The sequence below is a fragment of the Hoplias malabaricus genome, chromosome 11, assembly GCF_029633855.1.
Source record: "Hoplias malabaricus isolate fHopMal1 chromosome 11, fHopMal1.hap1, whole genome shotgun sequence".
Lineage (NCBI taxonomy): Eukaryota > Metazoa > Chordata > Actinopteri > Characiformes > Erythrinidae > Hoplias > Hoplias malabaricus.
This window is the reverse complement of record NC_089810.1, coordinates 33,526,706-33,540,005: the sequence shown is the minus strand read 5'-3', so window position 1 is coordinate 33,540,005 and position 13,300 is coordinate 33,526,706. Positions and strand designations below refer to the sequence as shown.

The 13,300-nt window shown below is 42.5% G+C and overlaps 1 protein-coding gene across 1 annotated transcript; it reads left to right on the top strand.

Moving 5' to 3' along the window:
• Positions 1-860: 860 nt before the first annotated feature.
• Positions 861-13,037, top strand: nat10 (N-acetyltransferase 10). Its single transcript, XM_066684968.1, has 28 exons — positions 861-1,247; positions 2,631-2,722; positions 3,055-3,226; positions 3,312-3,434; positions 3,532-3,593; positions 4,421-4,535; positions 4,627-4,734; positions 5,096-5,229; positions 5,342-5,435; positions 6,359-6,457; positions 6,560-6,696; positions 6,849-6,973; positions 7,586-7,736; positions 8,065-8,161; positions 8,248-8,364; positions 8,793-8,894; positions 9,008-9,082; positions 9,205-9,321; positions 9,507-9,640; positions 9,727-9,775; positions 9,886-9,976; positions 10,238-10,348; positions 10,431-10,603; positions 11,073-11,192; positions 11,330-11,428; positions 11,596-11,669; positions 12,272-12,352; positions 12,796-13,037. Exons 1-28 carry the CDS (start codon positions 1,134-1,136, stop codon positions 12,899-12,901), a joined length of 3,072 nt encoding a protein of 1,023 aa, XP_066541065.1. The 5' UTR covers positions 861-1,133; the 3' UTR covers positions 12,902-13,037.
• The last annotated feature ends 263 nt before the right edge of the window (positions 13,038-13,300 follow it).

Sequence of the window (13,300 nt, the reverse complement as noted above, 5' to 3'; positions counted from 1 at the left end):
TGAACCATATTTAACATTTTTACTCTTAAATTTCACTCTGAAAGCATGATTTATGTAGTTGGGCTTACGTTACATACACACTTAAAAAATGAAGGTTCTACAAGGGTTCTTTATTAAAGGAAATGGTTCTATATAGAATCCTGAACCCTTGAAGAACCTCTGCATCATTAAAGGATTCTTCAGATTGATGTGCTATAGATGGTTCTATAAAGCACCTTTTATAAAAGGATTCTGTATGGCACCAAAAATGGTGCCTCTATTATAAGTTTGAAATAACAGTTGAACTGCTTGGGTGCCATTCTAAAAGGTGCTATAGAACCATCTATAGCACATTCTCTATCAATCTGAAGAACCTTTTCATGATGCAAAGAACTATTTAAACATGCAAATGTTTCTTCAAGTGTTCAGAGTTCTATACAGAACCATTTGCTTTAATAAAGAACTCTTGTAGAACAGTCATTTTAAGTGTGTATGTAAATGAAGGTTAGCTTGTTAAGCCCATAAATTATGGCTAATACACGAATACCCCTGAGCTATTCTTGATTTGGTTATAAGTTATCTATATGAGAATTTGTAAGTGAGGGCTGTTTCAGAGAGCATGGTTTATGGGTTAGCTATCGCTAGGTAAGCACAAATTTGCAGACTCAATAGGAATTGCACAGCTCTTATGCTAACGCATAGAATTAAATTTGTGTGCGATGGTTTTTAAGAAAACATGATTAGATGAGTAACTAGATAAACCGAAAAATAATCATTATTATTGTTGTTTACATTTGTTATTAATATGAAGTGTAAGTGAGAACGGTCAGTGAAATGACAGTAAACAGAGGAGGCAGTGACGAGGGCAGCTATGTGTTTGGGTCCTTCGCTGTGCACTGTGTCGCAGGCTCGCGCTCGCTGTTTGCACGTGGGTTGTGCAGTGAGTGAATGTGTGAGTGACTTAGTGAGTGTATACGTGTGTGAAAGGATTGCTGTGGGATACTTGTTTCTCCAGGAGAGCCCGGTTCTGTCGTTCCTCTCTTTGGGTCAGTGTTGTGTTGTAACACTGCCGCAGGTCTCGACGCAGGAACGGAGTTCTGTCTCTAATACAGAGACCCTGTGCTCTCACTCGTTCCTGACCGGGTCTGAGAGCCATGGCGACGGTTCGGAAGAAGGTGGATAACAGGATTCGCGTCCAGATCGAAAATGGAGTCGCGCTGCAACACCGCACCATGTTTGTGATTGTGGGCGACCACGGCCGAGACCAGGTGAGTTACCGAGACCCCCAACACCAACTCCAGCTCATTTATGTTTAGTCCCCGTCAGCCTCAACTGCAGTTCTGAATATGAAACACAATCTCGTCCCAAACCCCTTCTTTCGGAACCGAAGCAGTTTCCCAGCTCCAGTCCCAGTCACTTAACCCCTACGCCAGCTCCAGCCCCAGTCACTTAACCCCTACGCCAGCCCCAGTCACTAACCCCTACGCCAGTCCCAGTCACTAACCCCTACGCCAGCCCCAGTCACTAACCCCTACGCCAGTCCCAGTCACTAACCCCTACGCCAGCCCCAGTCACTAACCCCTACGCCAGCCCCAGTCACTAACCCCTACGCCAGCCCCAGTCACTAACCCCTACGCCAGCCCCAGTCACTAACCCCTACGCCAGCCCCAGTCACTAACCCCTACGCCAGCCCCAGTCACTAACCCCTACGCCAGCCCCAGTCACTAACCCCTACGCCAGCCCCAGTCACTAACCCCTACGCCAGCCCCAGTCACTAACCCCTACGCCAGCCCCAGTCACTAACCCCTACGCCAGCCCCAGTCACTAACCCCTACGCCAGCCCCAGTCACTAACCCCTACGCCAGCCCCAGTCACTAACCCCTACGCCAGCCCCAGTCACTAACCCCTACGCCAGCCCCAGTCACTAACCCCTACGCCAGCCCCAGTCACTAACCCCTACGCCAGCCCCAGTCACTAACCCCTACGCCAGCCCCAGTCACTAACCCCTACGCCAGCCCCAGTCACTAACCCCTACGCCAGCCCCAGTCACTAACCCCTACGCCAGCCCCAGTCCCAGTCACTAACCCTTATGCCAGCTCCAGCCCCAGTCACTAACCCCTACGCCAGCCGCAGCCCTTAACAGTTATAGTGCAGTTACAGAGCACCAGTTCTCTGGATTTGTTCTGGTTATAGTCATGTCAACAACATAGTGTCCCTCTACTTCTGTTTGGTCTAACGCTGTTATAGAAGCTAAATGCCACCATTTAAAACTTAATTGGGTTGTTTCTAGACAGGGATTGAGCCCAGTGCTGGACTCTATCTTCCTTTTAATTCAAAATGCTTTGTAGTCCAGGACTATGCTTAATCCCAGTCTACGAAACCACCCCAATAAGATATTGCCCTTGATCATTCTGGCTATGATTATAATTGCAGCTCCTGTGATCTTAAAAGAGCCTTCTTTAAAATGGCAAATTCGATTTAAAAGTAATCTTTTAGCTCATTCTGGAATTGGGGAATCTCTGCTCTGGAGCTTTCCTCACTACCTAAACCCACAGCTTTGCTCATGTCTCTCAAGCTTGAGCTTTGTGTTTTTGAGTCTCTTAGCATCATAAAACCTCCAGTGTTCCTGCTAATGTGTGTCTGTACTCCAGGTTGTCATTCTGCACCACATGCTCTCCAAAGCCACCGTGCGAGCACGACCCTCAGTGCTGTGGTGTTATAAGAAGGAGCTTGGTTTCAGCAGGTATGGCACAATCATTGCATTACAGTACAATATATGATCATTTCCTCAAAAATATGTGTTATCCAGTGTGTGCATTTGTGTGTGTTTACATGAGAATGAATGTCTCTAGTACAGGTTTATGCCAAAAGTGCATTGCACTTTAAAAGAGAGTAATTGGATTATTATACTCTTATATTGTCTTTATGTCAATGGCATATCGCAGTTATCTCTGAGACAATGTATTGATCACAAAAATAGCTATTGTGACAGGCGTAGGTATAGGTAGATTTCAGAGTCTGCCTACAATTTTCATTTTCCGGTAGAGAATGCATAGTCTTCTTTTCTTTTGGCAGTAATCGTAAGAAGAGGATGCGGCAGCTGCAGAAAAAGATAAAAACTGGCACTCTGAACCTGAAACAAGACGACCCCTTTGAACTTTTCGTCGCTGCCACCAACATCCGCTACTGTTACTACAACGAGACTCACAAGATCCTGGGCAACACGTATGGCATGTGTGTTCTGCAGGTTGGTCACACTCTATGACGTTTCTCTGTGAGGTCTGGTTACTTCCACTGGATGTTACTATCTTTTTTTCCACTTTGTCTTAAAGGACTTTGAGGCCCTAACTCCAAACCTTCTGGCTCGGACAGTTGAGACGGTAGAAGGTGGAGGGATTGTGGTGATTTTGCTGAGGACCATGAACTCCCTGAAGCAGCTTTACACAATGACAATGGTCTGTTTTTTTTAAATGTGTTTTGTTGGGAATGTTTTATTGCTTGAGATCTTTAACATCTCAGTGTCTGATTGTCATTATCCATGGTCTCTTTCAGGATGTTCATTTACGCTACCGAACCGAGGCTCACCAGGATGTTGTCGGAAGATTCAATGAAAGGTTAGCTCAGTAATGTGGAGATTTGGCGCTCATACGAAACCACACACAGAAATAAAATGACCCAGTCAGTTTATTATAATTTACCTGAAGTCAGTTCGAAGACATTGGAGAAAACAATTTGTTCTGGTTTCATGCTTCTTATGTAGGTAACAAGCCATTTAGAATTGCCCCACCCCGTCGTCTGGGTCTGTCCAATCACAGCTTTGGACCCACGTTTGTGAGAGTGCAAAGATGAGATTTAACACAGCAAAACAGACATGAAGAGCACTGAGTAAAAATGGAGAAAAGGAGAACAGAGAAAGAAAGTAAAAACTGCTGTGCACTCGGGTCGGGGTCAACAGAAGCTCGTTACGATTTAAAAAAAAAAAAGATGCTGAAAGTGGCCGCTGCTGTTTTGTTTATTCCTTTTGGTGTTTTGAACAATGCAGGTCATAGACGTTTTATTAAAGGAACACTAGGTAGTATACAGCTTCAAAATCATAGTGATGCTCCACTGAGCTGTAATAGGGGGAACAGAGCCTTTGTTGCTGCTACTCTGGTCAGCACTGTAGAAACTGCACTATGTAACTTTTGGAGGTGGGCAAGAAACCACTCCCTCCACTTCCCCATTGATTTCAGTGCAGTGCTGTAAAGATTAATTACACTAGGGGGAGCCCTAGGAGCCAAAAACACCAAATCTTACATAGTGTTGCTTTAAGATCCTAATATTGTGGCTATTGTGTGTCTCCCTTAAAGTCAGAGGTTTTGGAGCAGTGAGGGATGAGATGCATCACATAATGCTGAGTTTCATTTAACGTCAACCCACTGTTTCCTTTCTACCTTCACAGGTTTATCTTGTCTCTCTCCTCCTGTAAGAACTGTGTTGTCATTGATGATCAACTCAATGTCCTGCCTATTTCCAAACACATCGCCAACATCAAAGCAGTGCCTCCTAAAACACAGGTGTGTATTTAAAAAAAAATTTTTTGTCCACACTCTTCTTTGTCCATGTTCTTGGACAAATATTCTTCATGATTTACGTCTCTGCCCACAGGAGGATGGTCTGTCCCCACGGGAACAGGAGCTAAAAGACCTGAAAGAATCCCTGCAGGACACGCAACCCGTTGGGGTTCTAGTGGATTGCTCCAGAACCATGGACCAGGTTTGTCTGATAGAACCAGTCTAGAGCTTTTTGACTGGATTTGTATCACACATAGCCTCTGTTCAGGGTCTGTAATGCGAAGAGTTTCATTGGGTGAAGGGTCATGTTTCTTGCCTTGGGTTCGTGGAACGTATCTCACCTAATCTAAGCTTGAGCTTTAGGTAGAACGTTGACAAAATTACCCAACTTAAAAGTACACGAAGTACAACTTTATTCAGATACTGTGTGAGTGAATGACAGTGTGAGTGTGTGATGCTTTTTCCAGGGTGTATTTCTGTCTTGGCTCTTGACCCACCGAGACCTTAATTAAGCGCTTACAGAAAATAAATAAACAAATGACTGTATGTATTTATGATTGCAGGCTAAAGCTGTGCTGAAGTTTATTGAAGCAATCTCAGAGAAGACTCTGCGGAGCACTGTGGCCCTCACTGCTGCCAGAGGCCGGGGCAAGTCCGCAGCCCTGGGTCTGGCTATAGCCGGAGCTGTTGCCTTTGGGTCAGTGTTATAGTGTTCAATATCAGGGATACATCCTCTTCATTGTTCCCTCTCAATATCAGATTTTCTGTTAACGTTTCCGTTAAATGAATGGTTCCGTGTTGTTTTACAGCTATTCTAACATCTTTGTGACATCCCCCAGTCCAGACAACCTTCACACACTCTTTGAGTTCATCTTTAAAGGCTTTGATGCCCTTCAGTACCAGGTAATGATGTTTGTTTTATAACAAACATGGTTTTGCCATAGTTTACGACGACGTGGTGTTCTTTAAGATAGAGTACAAGGTTTATTTCACATTTCTAATCTTTAGCTTTCTGCTTATTTGGGTGTGTGTTTTATATATTTATTATTATTATATTAAGCCAGATCTGATTTGCTCTGCCCTATAATGCTCTTCAAATTTTATTAATGCTTTATTCATTTTTTGTGGCTTTGGTTACCTTTTTTTGTACAGGTTACACTTACATAAGGCAACTATTTATGGTGTAGTTAGTGAATCAGTTATTACAGTTTGAATGTTCTGAAGTAGTAGGAGCCGTGCTGTTTAGTAATGGTTATGTATAAGTTATAATTATTTATTATAGGAGCCCTTTACTCAGTGAATAAGCCTGGTAACAAAAACCCAGGTACTGTTTTAATAATGGTCACATGGGAATGGATAAATTGATCGACAATCATTTGAAATTGAACAGTTTTTGTTTGTAAAGTGCAGTCGGTGCTTGGCCCATGTTTGTTTCAGCGAGATGCTTAGAGATAGATTACAGTAGAAATGATTAAGGCTATTAATGTGAACAAAGCCTTTCAACCTCCCTCCATAGAGCACAGGATGGTTATTTGCCAACCAATGGCTGCCTAACCTTTACTGTCAAAACAGGGATTGGAACTCCAGTCTGTAGCATACCAACATTTCCCTTTTTCTGATTACTATGAAATAATAAAGCACCCTTGGGTTCCTGAGTAGGAGAACACGTCATATTTATACTTTTTAAGGTGGTAAGCATGAGATACCTGTATCTCCTAATGCAGTCTACAGGGAGAACACTAAGGATCTCATACTCATAGTTAATTTAGATCATATTTATAGGTTATTTGTTCAGAAATTAAACTTCAGATAAACTTGTCTGGCAGGAACATCTGGACTATGAAATAATCCAGTCTTTAAACCCAGAGTTCAACAAAGCGGTGGTCAGAGTCAACATCTTCAAGGAACATCGGCAGACTATTCAGGTAGAAGGGTTCATATACTGTCCTCTGCTCTGAAAGGTTATTATTATGGTACTGTCACTTGTGCCATTTTGAATGAATACTGAAGTAAACTCTGATCTACAGTACATCCATCCTGCTGATGCTGTCAAGCTGGGTCAGGCAGAACTAGTGGTCATTGACGAAGCTGCTGCTATCCCTTTGCCCCTGGTGAAGAAGCTGCTTGGGCCTTACCTTGTGTTTATGGCATCTACAATCAATGGGTCAGTATGCCACGTTTTATAATGACTGTCTCATTATCATGTTATATTGAAGAACAGCGAAACCTGCTAAACCTAGATTGTGTGTGAATACGTTCTATTCTACTCCAGTAGTTTCCATGGTTGTAATGCAAGTGTTTTTCATTTGCGTGCAGGTATGAAGGCACAGGTCGTTCCCTTTCTCTTAAGCTGATTCAGCAGCTCAGGCAGCAAAGTGCGGAGAGCCAGCAGAGTGTCTCTGCTGAAAACAGAACAACCAGCACAGCCAAGCTGGCTGCAGGTACCTTAATTACACAAGCTAAACTGCTACAACAAACTGTTTCCCTGTTTTAATACGTTCACACAGCAGGTAAAATGGCCACAATCACAAATTCTGTTCAGCATTTCACACTGTGCTTTTAATTTGATCCATATCTGACATCCGTCTGAACAAGACCACGCTCCTAAACTGTGCTCCACAGTCAGAACAGAGGGAAAGATCTGTCCAAAACACTTCTGAGCTGAAGGAATGAAAGTAGACTGGTGTGTCCACTGTGTGAAAAAGAGAGGGTAAAAGAAAGAATTATAGAAAAATCTGCCATTTGGTGAATCGAATCCTGGCTTATATTCTCTTGGTTGTAGTAGAATTTCCCCTTTTAAAATAAATTCCTCCCTTTTAAAAGGGGTATTAATAGCTATCAGCCTTATGTTTGTTGTTTCCACCACGTAAACACAAGTCACTGTAACACTGTTATCACTGTTTTGTACATAAACGTGAATCGCTGATCTTTAAATCCTTTTCCAGTGACCATTTTAAGTTGTTTTAATTTTAGTGTCCACAACATTGAGAAATAAACCCTCATAAACTTTCAGACTTGTGATGGATGTCTAATTTGTAAACCCTCCTTTGCAGCGCGTTCTCTTCATGAGGTGTCTCTCCATGAGTCTATCCGCTACGCTCCAGCAGACCCTGTAGAAAAGTGGCTGAATGAACTCTTGTGTCTGGACTGCTTGAGTGTGCCGCGCATCATCTCTGGTTGTCCCCTGCCTGAAACCTGCGATTTGTATCCTCCAACATAGTGCTTAATACTTCATGCTTCTACCCCGAACCTGAGGGTTCAGTTCCCTGCCTGGGTAAGGGTACCATGCTGTATCAATAACCCTTCACCCAGAGCTCTAATACTACATTTACATCCCTCTGTATAATGATTAGGGTGGTAATGATCAGGGCCCTCACAGGACAATAATGGTGGATCATTCTCAGAGCTGCAGTGACACTGACGTGTTGGTCGTGTGTTAGAGGGTGTTGTGTTTGTTTGAGTGGATCAGACACAGCTGTGCTGCTGGAGTTTTAAACTCTGTCCAGTCTGTTTCCTTAGCCTCTTGTTACAGGTACTATGTGAACAGAGACACTTTATTCTGTTACCACAAAGCATCTGAGGCCTTCCTCCAGCGCCTTATGGCCCTTTATGTAGCATCTCACTATAAGGTAACTATACCCTTCTGTTTTTAACAATCCTAGGCAAAGTCTTATGAATTTTTTTTTCTTCACGGACTGTAAAATTCTGTGTGCAGAACTCCCCCAATGACCTGCAGATGTTGTCAGACGCTCCAGCACATCATCTCTTCTGTCTGTTGCCTCCTGTTCCACCAACACACAACTCTTTACCAGAAGTCTTGGCAGTTGTGCAGGTGAGAAAAAACTGGGAAAATGAGGTCGGAGGTGAAAGAGAACTGAGCGAAAACGACTAAAAAAAATAGAGATTCTGCTCCTTGCTCCTCACTGCTGTGCTCTGGGGTCAGGATGAACAGCGAGAGCTGAAATAGAAAATCCATTTGGTTATACCATTAATTTGTGTTTAAATGGAATGCTTGATTCAACTTATTCCATTTGTACATAACATAAAATTTCTATTGGCTGTAATTCCCTTTTAAATTCTTGCTGCTGCTTCTTTTATTCATGTATTTTTATGTTAATTCTTCTCTAAGGAAAGGAATACAGAATTAGAATGTATTTATTCTTTGTAACTGTGGTGTACTGCTCACACATGACAAGATTCAAGCTTACAAAAGATGGTAATTTAACATTCACACTCATCTAATGTCTCCTTCCCTTAAAGGTGTGTTTGGAGGGAGAGATTTCCCGACAAACGATACTCAGCAGCCTGTCCAGAGGGAAGAAAGCATCAGGAGACCTCATCCCCTGGACTGTGTCAGAGCAGGTATCAGAATGTAGCGGAAATCTGTCTTAAAACTTCTCACTTAAATTCCTATTAAAAGTGAATAATAACTAAACACATTAATATTGAGGTTTCAATGCTGTTTGTTCCTGTAGTTTCAGGATTCAGATTTTGCCGGTCTCTCCGGAGGAAGGGTGGTCCGAATTGCTGTGAACCCAGACTACCAGGGGGTAAAGTTGTGGCTTTTTTTTTGGCTTCAGTCATTGTGGATTTTTGTTTCCCGTACCATGAAGTGATGCCGAATAAGGTGTTATGTGGTGGCACGATTAGTAATTAGTGGTTGCTTTCTCAGATGGGGTATGGAACTCGTGCTCTGCAGCTGCTGCAGCGCTACTATGAAGGACAGTTTCCTCTCCTGGATGAAAGTGCACAGCCAGCTGCAAGTGCCATCAACTCTGTCAGCAGTGAGGTAACGTGTATCTGTATAGAGGCACTGTATCTCTGAGCAGTAGCTGCCAGTTGTTATTTTAAAAGGGGACATGGGGGTGGCTTCAGTGTAGTTTCTGAACAAATAGATGACTCTTAATTTTTGGGGGAGAGTATGCAAACAAGACCTCTTGAAACATAGCATTCCTGTCTTCATTGTGTGTGTAGGCTGTTAACCTTTTGGAAGAGGTAGTGTCTCCTCGGAAAGACTTGCCCCCACTCCTGTTAAAGCTCAGTGAAAGGACTGCAGAGAAGCTGGACTATCTCGGAGTGTCGTATGGTCTGACACCACAACTGCTCAAGTAAAACCACGTACAAACGCGCACACACACTAGAAACACACTTGTATCTGCAGCCTTTGCTCAATTCCTCTCCTCCTCGTTTGCAGGTTCTGGAAGAAGGCGGGCTTTGTTCCAGTTTATTTACGACAGACTCAGGTAATGGGGAAGATCTTGTCGGTTTCAGGTCATAAGTGTGATTAGAATATGTTTGAATATTAAAAGCTGATGTATAAATGTAACATCACCTTGTTTCTGAAAAATGTTAGAATGACCTTACGGGGGAGCACTCCTGTATAATGCTGAAGGAGTTAAACACAGAGGAGTCGGCGGGACAGTGGCTACCTGCTTTCTGGAAAGGTACGACTCTTATGTATTATACAGGCATGGTAAGGGCCACATTTGTGACTAGTGTCGGGGTGGGTCCTTGGCTGAAAGTTTGAGTCGCCAAGTAGAAACCTGATATTTACCTGACTACAGTAAACGGGAGTGTTCCCATTATCTGATTATCCATGTGCATGTAAAGACTTTAACCTGATTAAGTGAATGTAAATGCACACTTAGTGTTTAGTCTTCTGCATCTGGAAATCTGGCTGAGAGAGTTCTTGTTCTGTTTTGCAGATTTTCGGCGGAGGTTTCTTTCCCTGCTCTCTTACCAGTTCAGTAGCTTTAGCCCTACGTTAGCGCTGAACATCCTGCAGAACAAGAACGCCAAGGACGACAGCCCAGCAAGTACGTAACCCTGTCTTTCGCTTTTGTGTTAATTAAATTATTAAAGTAAATCTTAATTAAACACTTTTATTTCTTACCTCAGCTCTCAGCAGCGTGGATTTAGCTGCTCAGTTCACCCCATACGACCTGAAGCGTTTGGAAATGTACTCCAGGAACATGGTCGACTATCACCTCATCATGGACATGGTCCCTGCTGTGGCCCGAATGTTCTTTCTCAAGCGTTTGGGCGATTTGTCTCTTTCTGCTGCTCAGTCTGTGAGTGTCTGCCTCTCTAAACGTTTCCTCACTTCCTTGTAGCTGACACTGTTTGGGCTTCTTTGCACGTTTCTGTTTGAGTTGTGTTCTGGCATCCAGGAGTGAGGGGGCGCTCTTTACCCACATTCATTATGATTCATTTAAGTGAGTCAGTTCCGTAACTTGAGATTCAAGTGAAACAAAGGTCTGGCTTTTTCACCTCTGAAAACTCTAATATAACATTTCTGATGAATTTTTAAAGATGGACTCTTACCCATAGCCTGTATGAGTAAGCATATATCAAAACATGCTCATTCATAAAGAAATATCTCAAGTTATAACATCACTGAATAGCCTAGGGTCCCCTGAAATATTGACCTGTCACAGTCTTATGTAAATATATTACAATTGTAAATATACCTGTATCTGGCCAAAAATGGACTCAATAGTCTTGGGGATACAAGGGTTAACACGGTCACCCCTCTCACAGGCTCTACTTCTGGGACTAGGACTACAGCACAAGTCTATAGATGACCTGGAGAAGGAGATTGAGTTGCCCAGCTCTCAGCTCATGGGTCTGTTCAACCGTCTAATCCGCAAAGTGGTGCAGGTAAGACAACAGCCTACAGAACCATACAAATGAGATCATGTGTTTGTATTGATAGCCCTAAAAAAGAGTCATTAATTTGGTGTTTGGCAGAAGATGGACAGTACACAATTAGAGATTCATGTTTTTTTTCCCCGCAGTTCTTCAATGCCCTCCAGGAGAAGGCAGTTGAGGCAGAGATGGTTGCTGTCAAAGACATTAACATGGAGCCAACTGTGCGGCCACTGCATGAGGATCTGGTATGGGGCTCTTTTGAGAATTCTAACCTGATATTTTTGGTGATGTTTTATCTCCTGTATTACTGCTCCTGATTCACATTGTAGTTTACTGTCTAGAATTGATGTAGCTCTTAACCTGATGGTATTAATGGTGTTTCTGTGTTAACACCTTGATTCTTTGCCCTCAGGATGAGGCAGCAAAAGAGTTTCAAGAAAAGCACAAAAAAGAAATGGAGAAGATAAAGGACATGGATCTTTCTCAGTGAGTGTCCAAAACATAGTATATATTTACCTCACCAGACACTGGATGTGCTATACACACTGGACAGGAAACGCTTTTGCTGACGCTTTAAAGGGAGGGGTTCCTTCTGAAACATCAAACAACTTAAAATAATAATGAGCCACTTGCTGTTCACCCCAACACAAGCACACAGCAGTGAGGAGCGAGAAGCTCTGTTTTTTGTTTATATATTATTTATTTTTAAACTTTTTTCACTTGGTTATTACTTCTTCTTCTTTCTTTTTCTGTTTTTACTCAGTGCTTTAATTTCTCATCGCTCATGTTTGTTTTGCTGTATTTAACCTCATATTTGCGCTCACACACACACACATATATATATATATATATGCGGATCCAGTGCTGTGATTGGGCAGACTCAGATGAAGGGGTGTGGCAATTTTAAAGTCTCTGTACTTGATGTCAGAAGTGGAGCAAAATCAGAACTGCTCGTTTAGCCCATGTTTTACTAACGTAGGCAGCACACAGTGTGGTCTTGTTTCAGTGTGAGAGATGGCTGGCTGATTTTATAGAACAACACAACTGTGAAAGTAGTTTTCCTTTGCGGTGTGGACTGTTCTTCACAGGTACATGATCCGAGGAGATGATGAAGAATGGAACCAGGTGCTGAAGAAAGCAGGTCAAACAGCAATCGTGAGCATAAAGAGGTAAGACTGACACCTTTTTGACACAATACAGGAGGTCTTTGGGTTACGTCAGTCCCGAGTTAGATGTTTCGTGGTTATGACACATCTCCCATGTACTGTATAAAGCCTTGTTTCGACTTAAGTGGTTCTGTGTCATAAACGTCATAACGCGAACTTCGTGTTTGGTGTGCGCGGCGGAAGAATACACGGTTACGCGGCTCGGGACCAAGGTGTTTTTTGATAATTACTGTGTTAGGATAGGATAAGTGCTTACAGTATGTTATTTATGTACAGTATCTACGTATGTTCCGACTTGCACCGAAAATTGGTTTACGACGCGACGTAGGAACGGATCAATGTCATAAGTCGAGGACCCCCTGTACATGTTTTCAGAAGAAGACCATGTGTATAAAGGAGTATTTTGTTCATTTTGAAAGTTAAACTGTCTTCTGTTTCCATTTTAGTGACAACAAAAGAAAACTAGAGGGCGTGGGTAAAAAGGAGGAGTGGCACGGCAAAAAGCTGAAGAAAAATAAGGATAAAAAGGGCAAATTTGGAAAGAAAACATGAGTTCTGGATACTGCTGTCCAGCTTCATTTGCTATATACATGTATAATATAACAAATGTGCTTTAAAAACCTGTTTTTTTTTATTATAATTAAGCTGTTATTGTAACTAAACACTCTGAGTGAATAAAGCATTTTTAAGGACCATCAAGTGGTGTCTGTTTTGAGCAAGTTCAGTTGTCATACATAACCCTGTCATCGCCTTGTATTATGTTTGGATGAATGTCACAGGATTAATTATTACTGCAGTGGAATATTAAGTGGTAAGTGCTTAACGTGTTCATTATTAACTCAGTAAGGGATCTGATGTTAATTTGGGCCCAGTTTGTTACCTGGTCTAGTTAGAGTTCAGTCTAGAGAGCTTATGTTCTTCAGTGCTCTGTATCAGTTGCAGAATGATAAA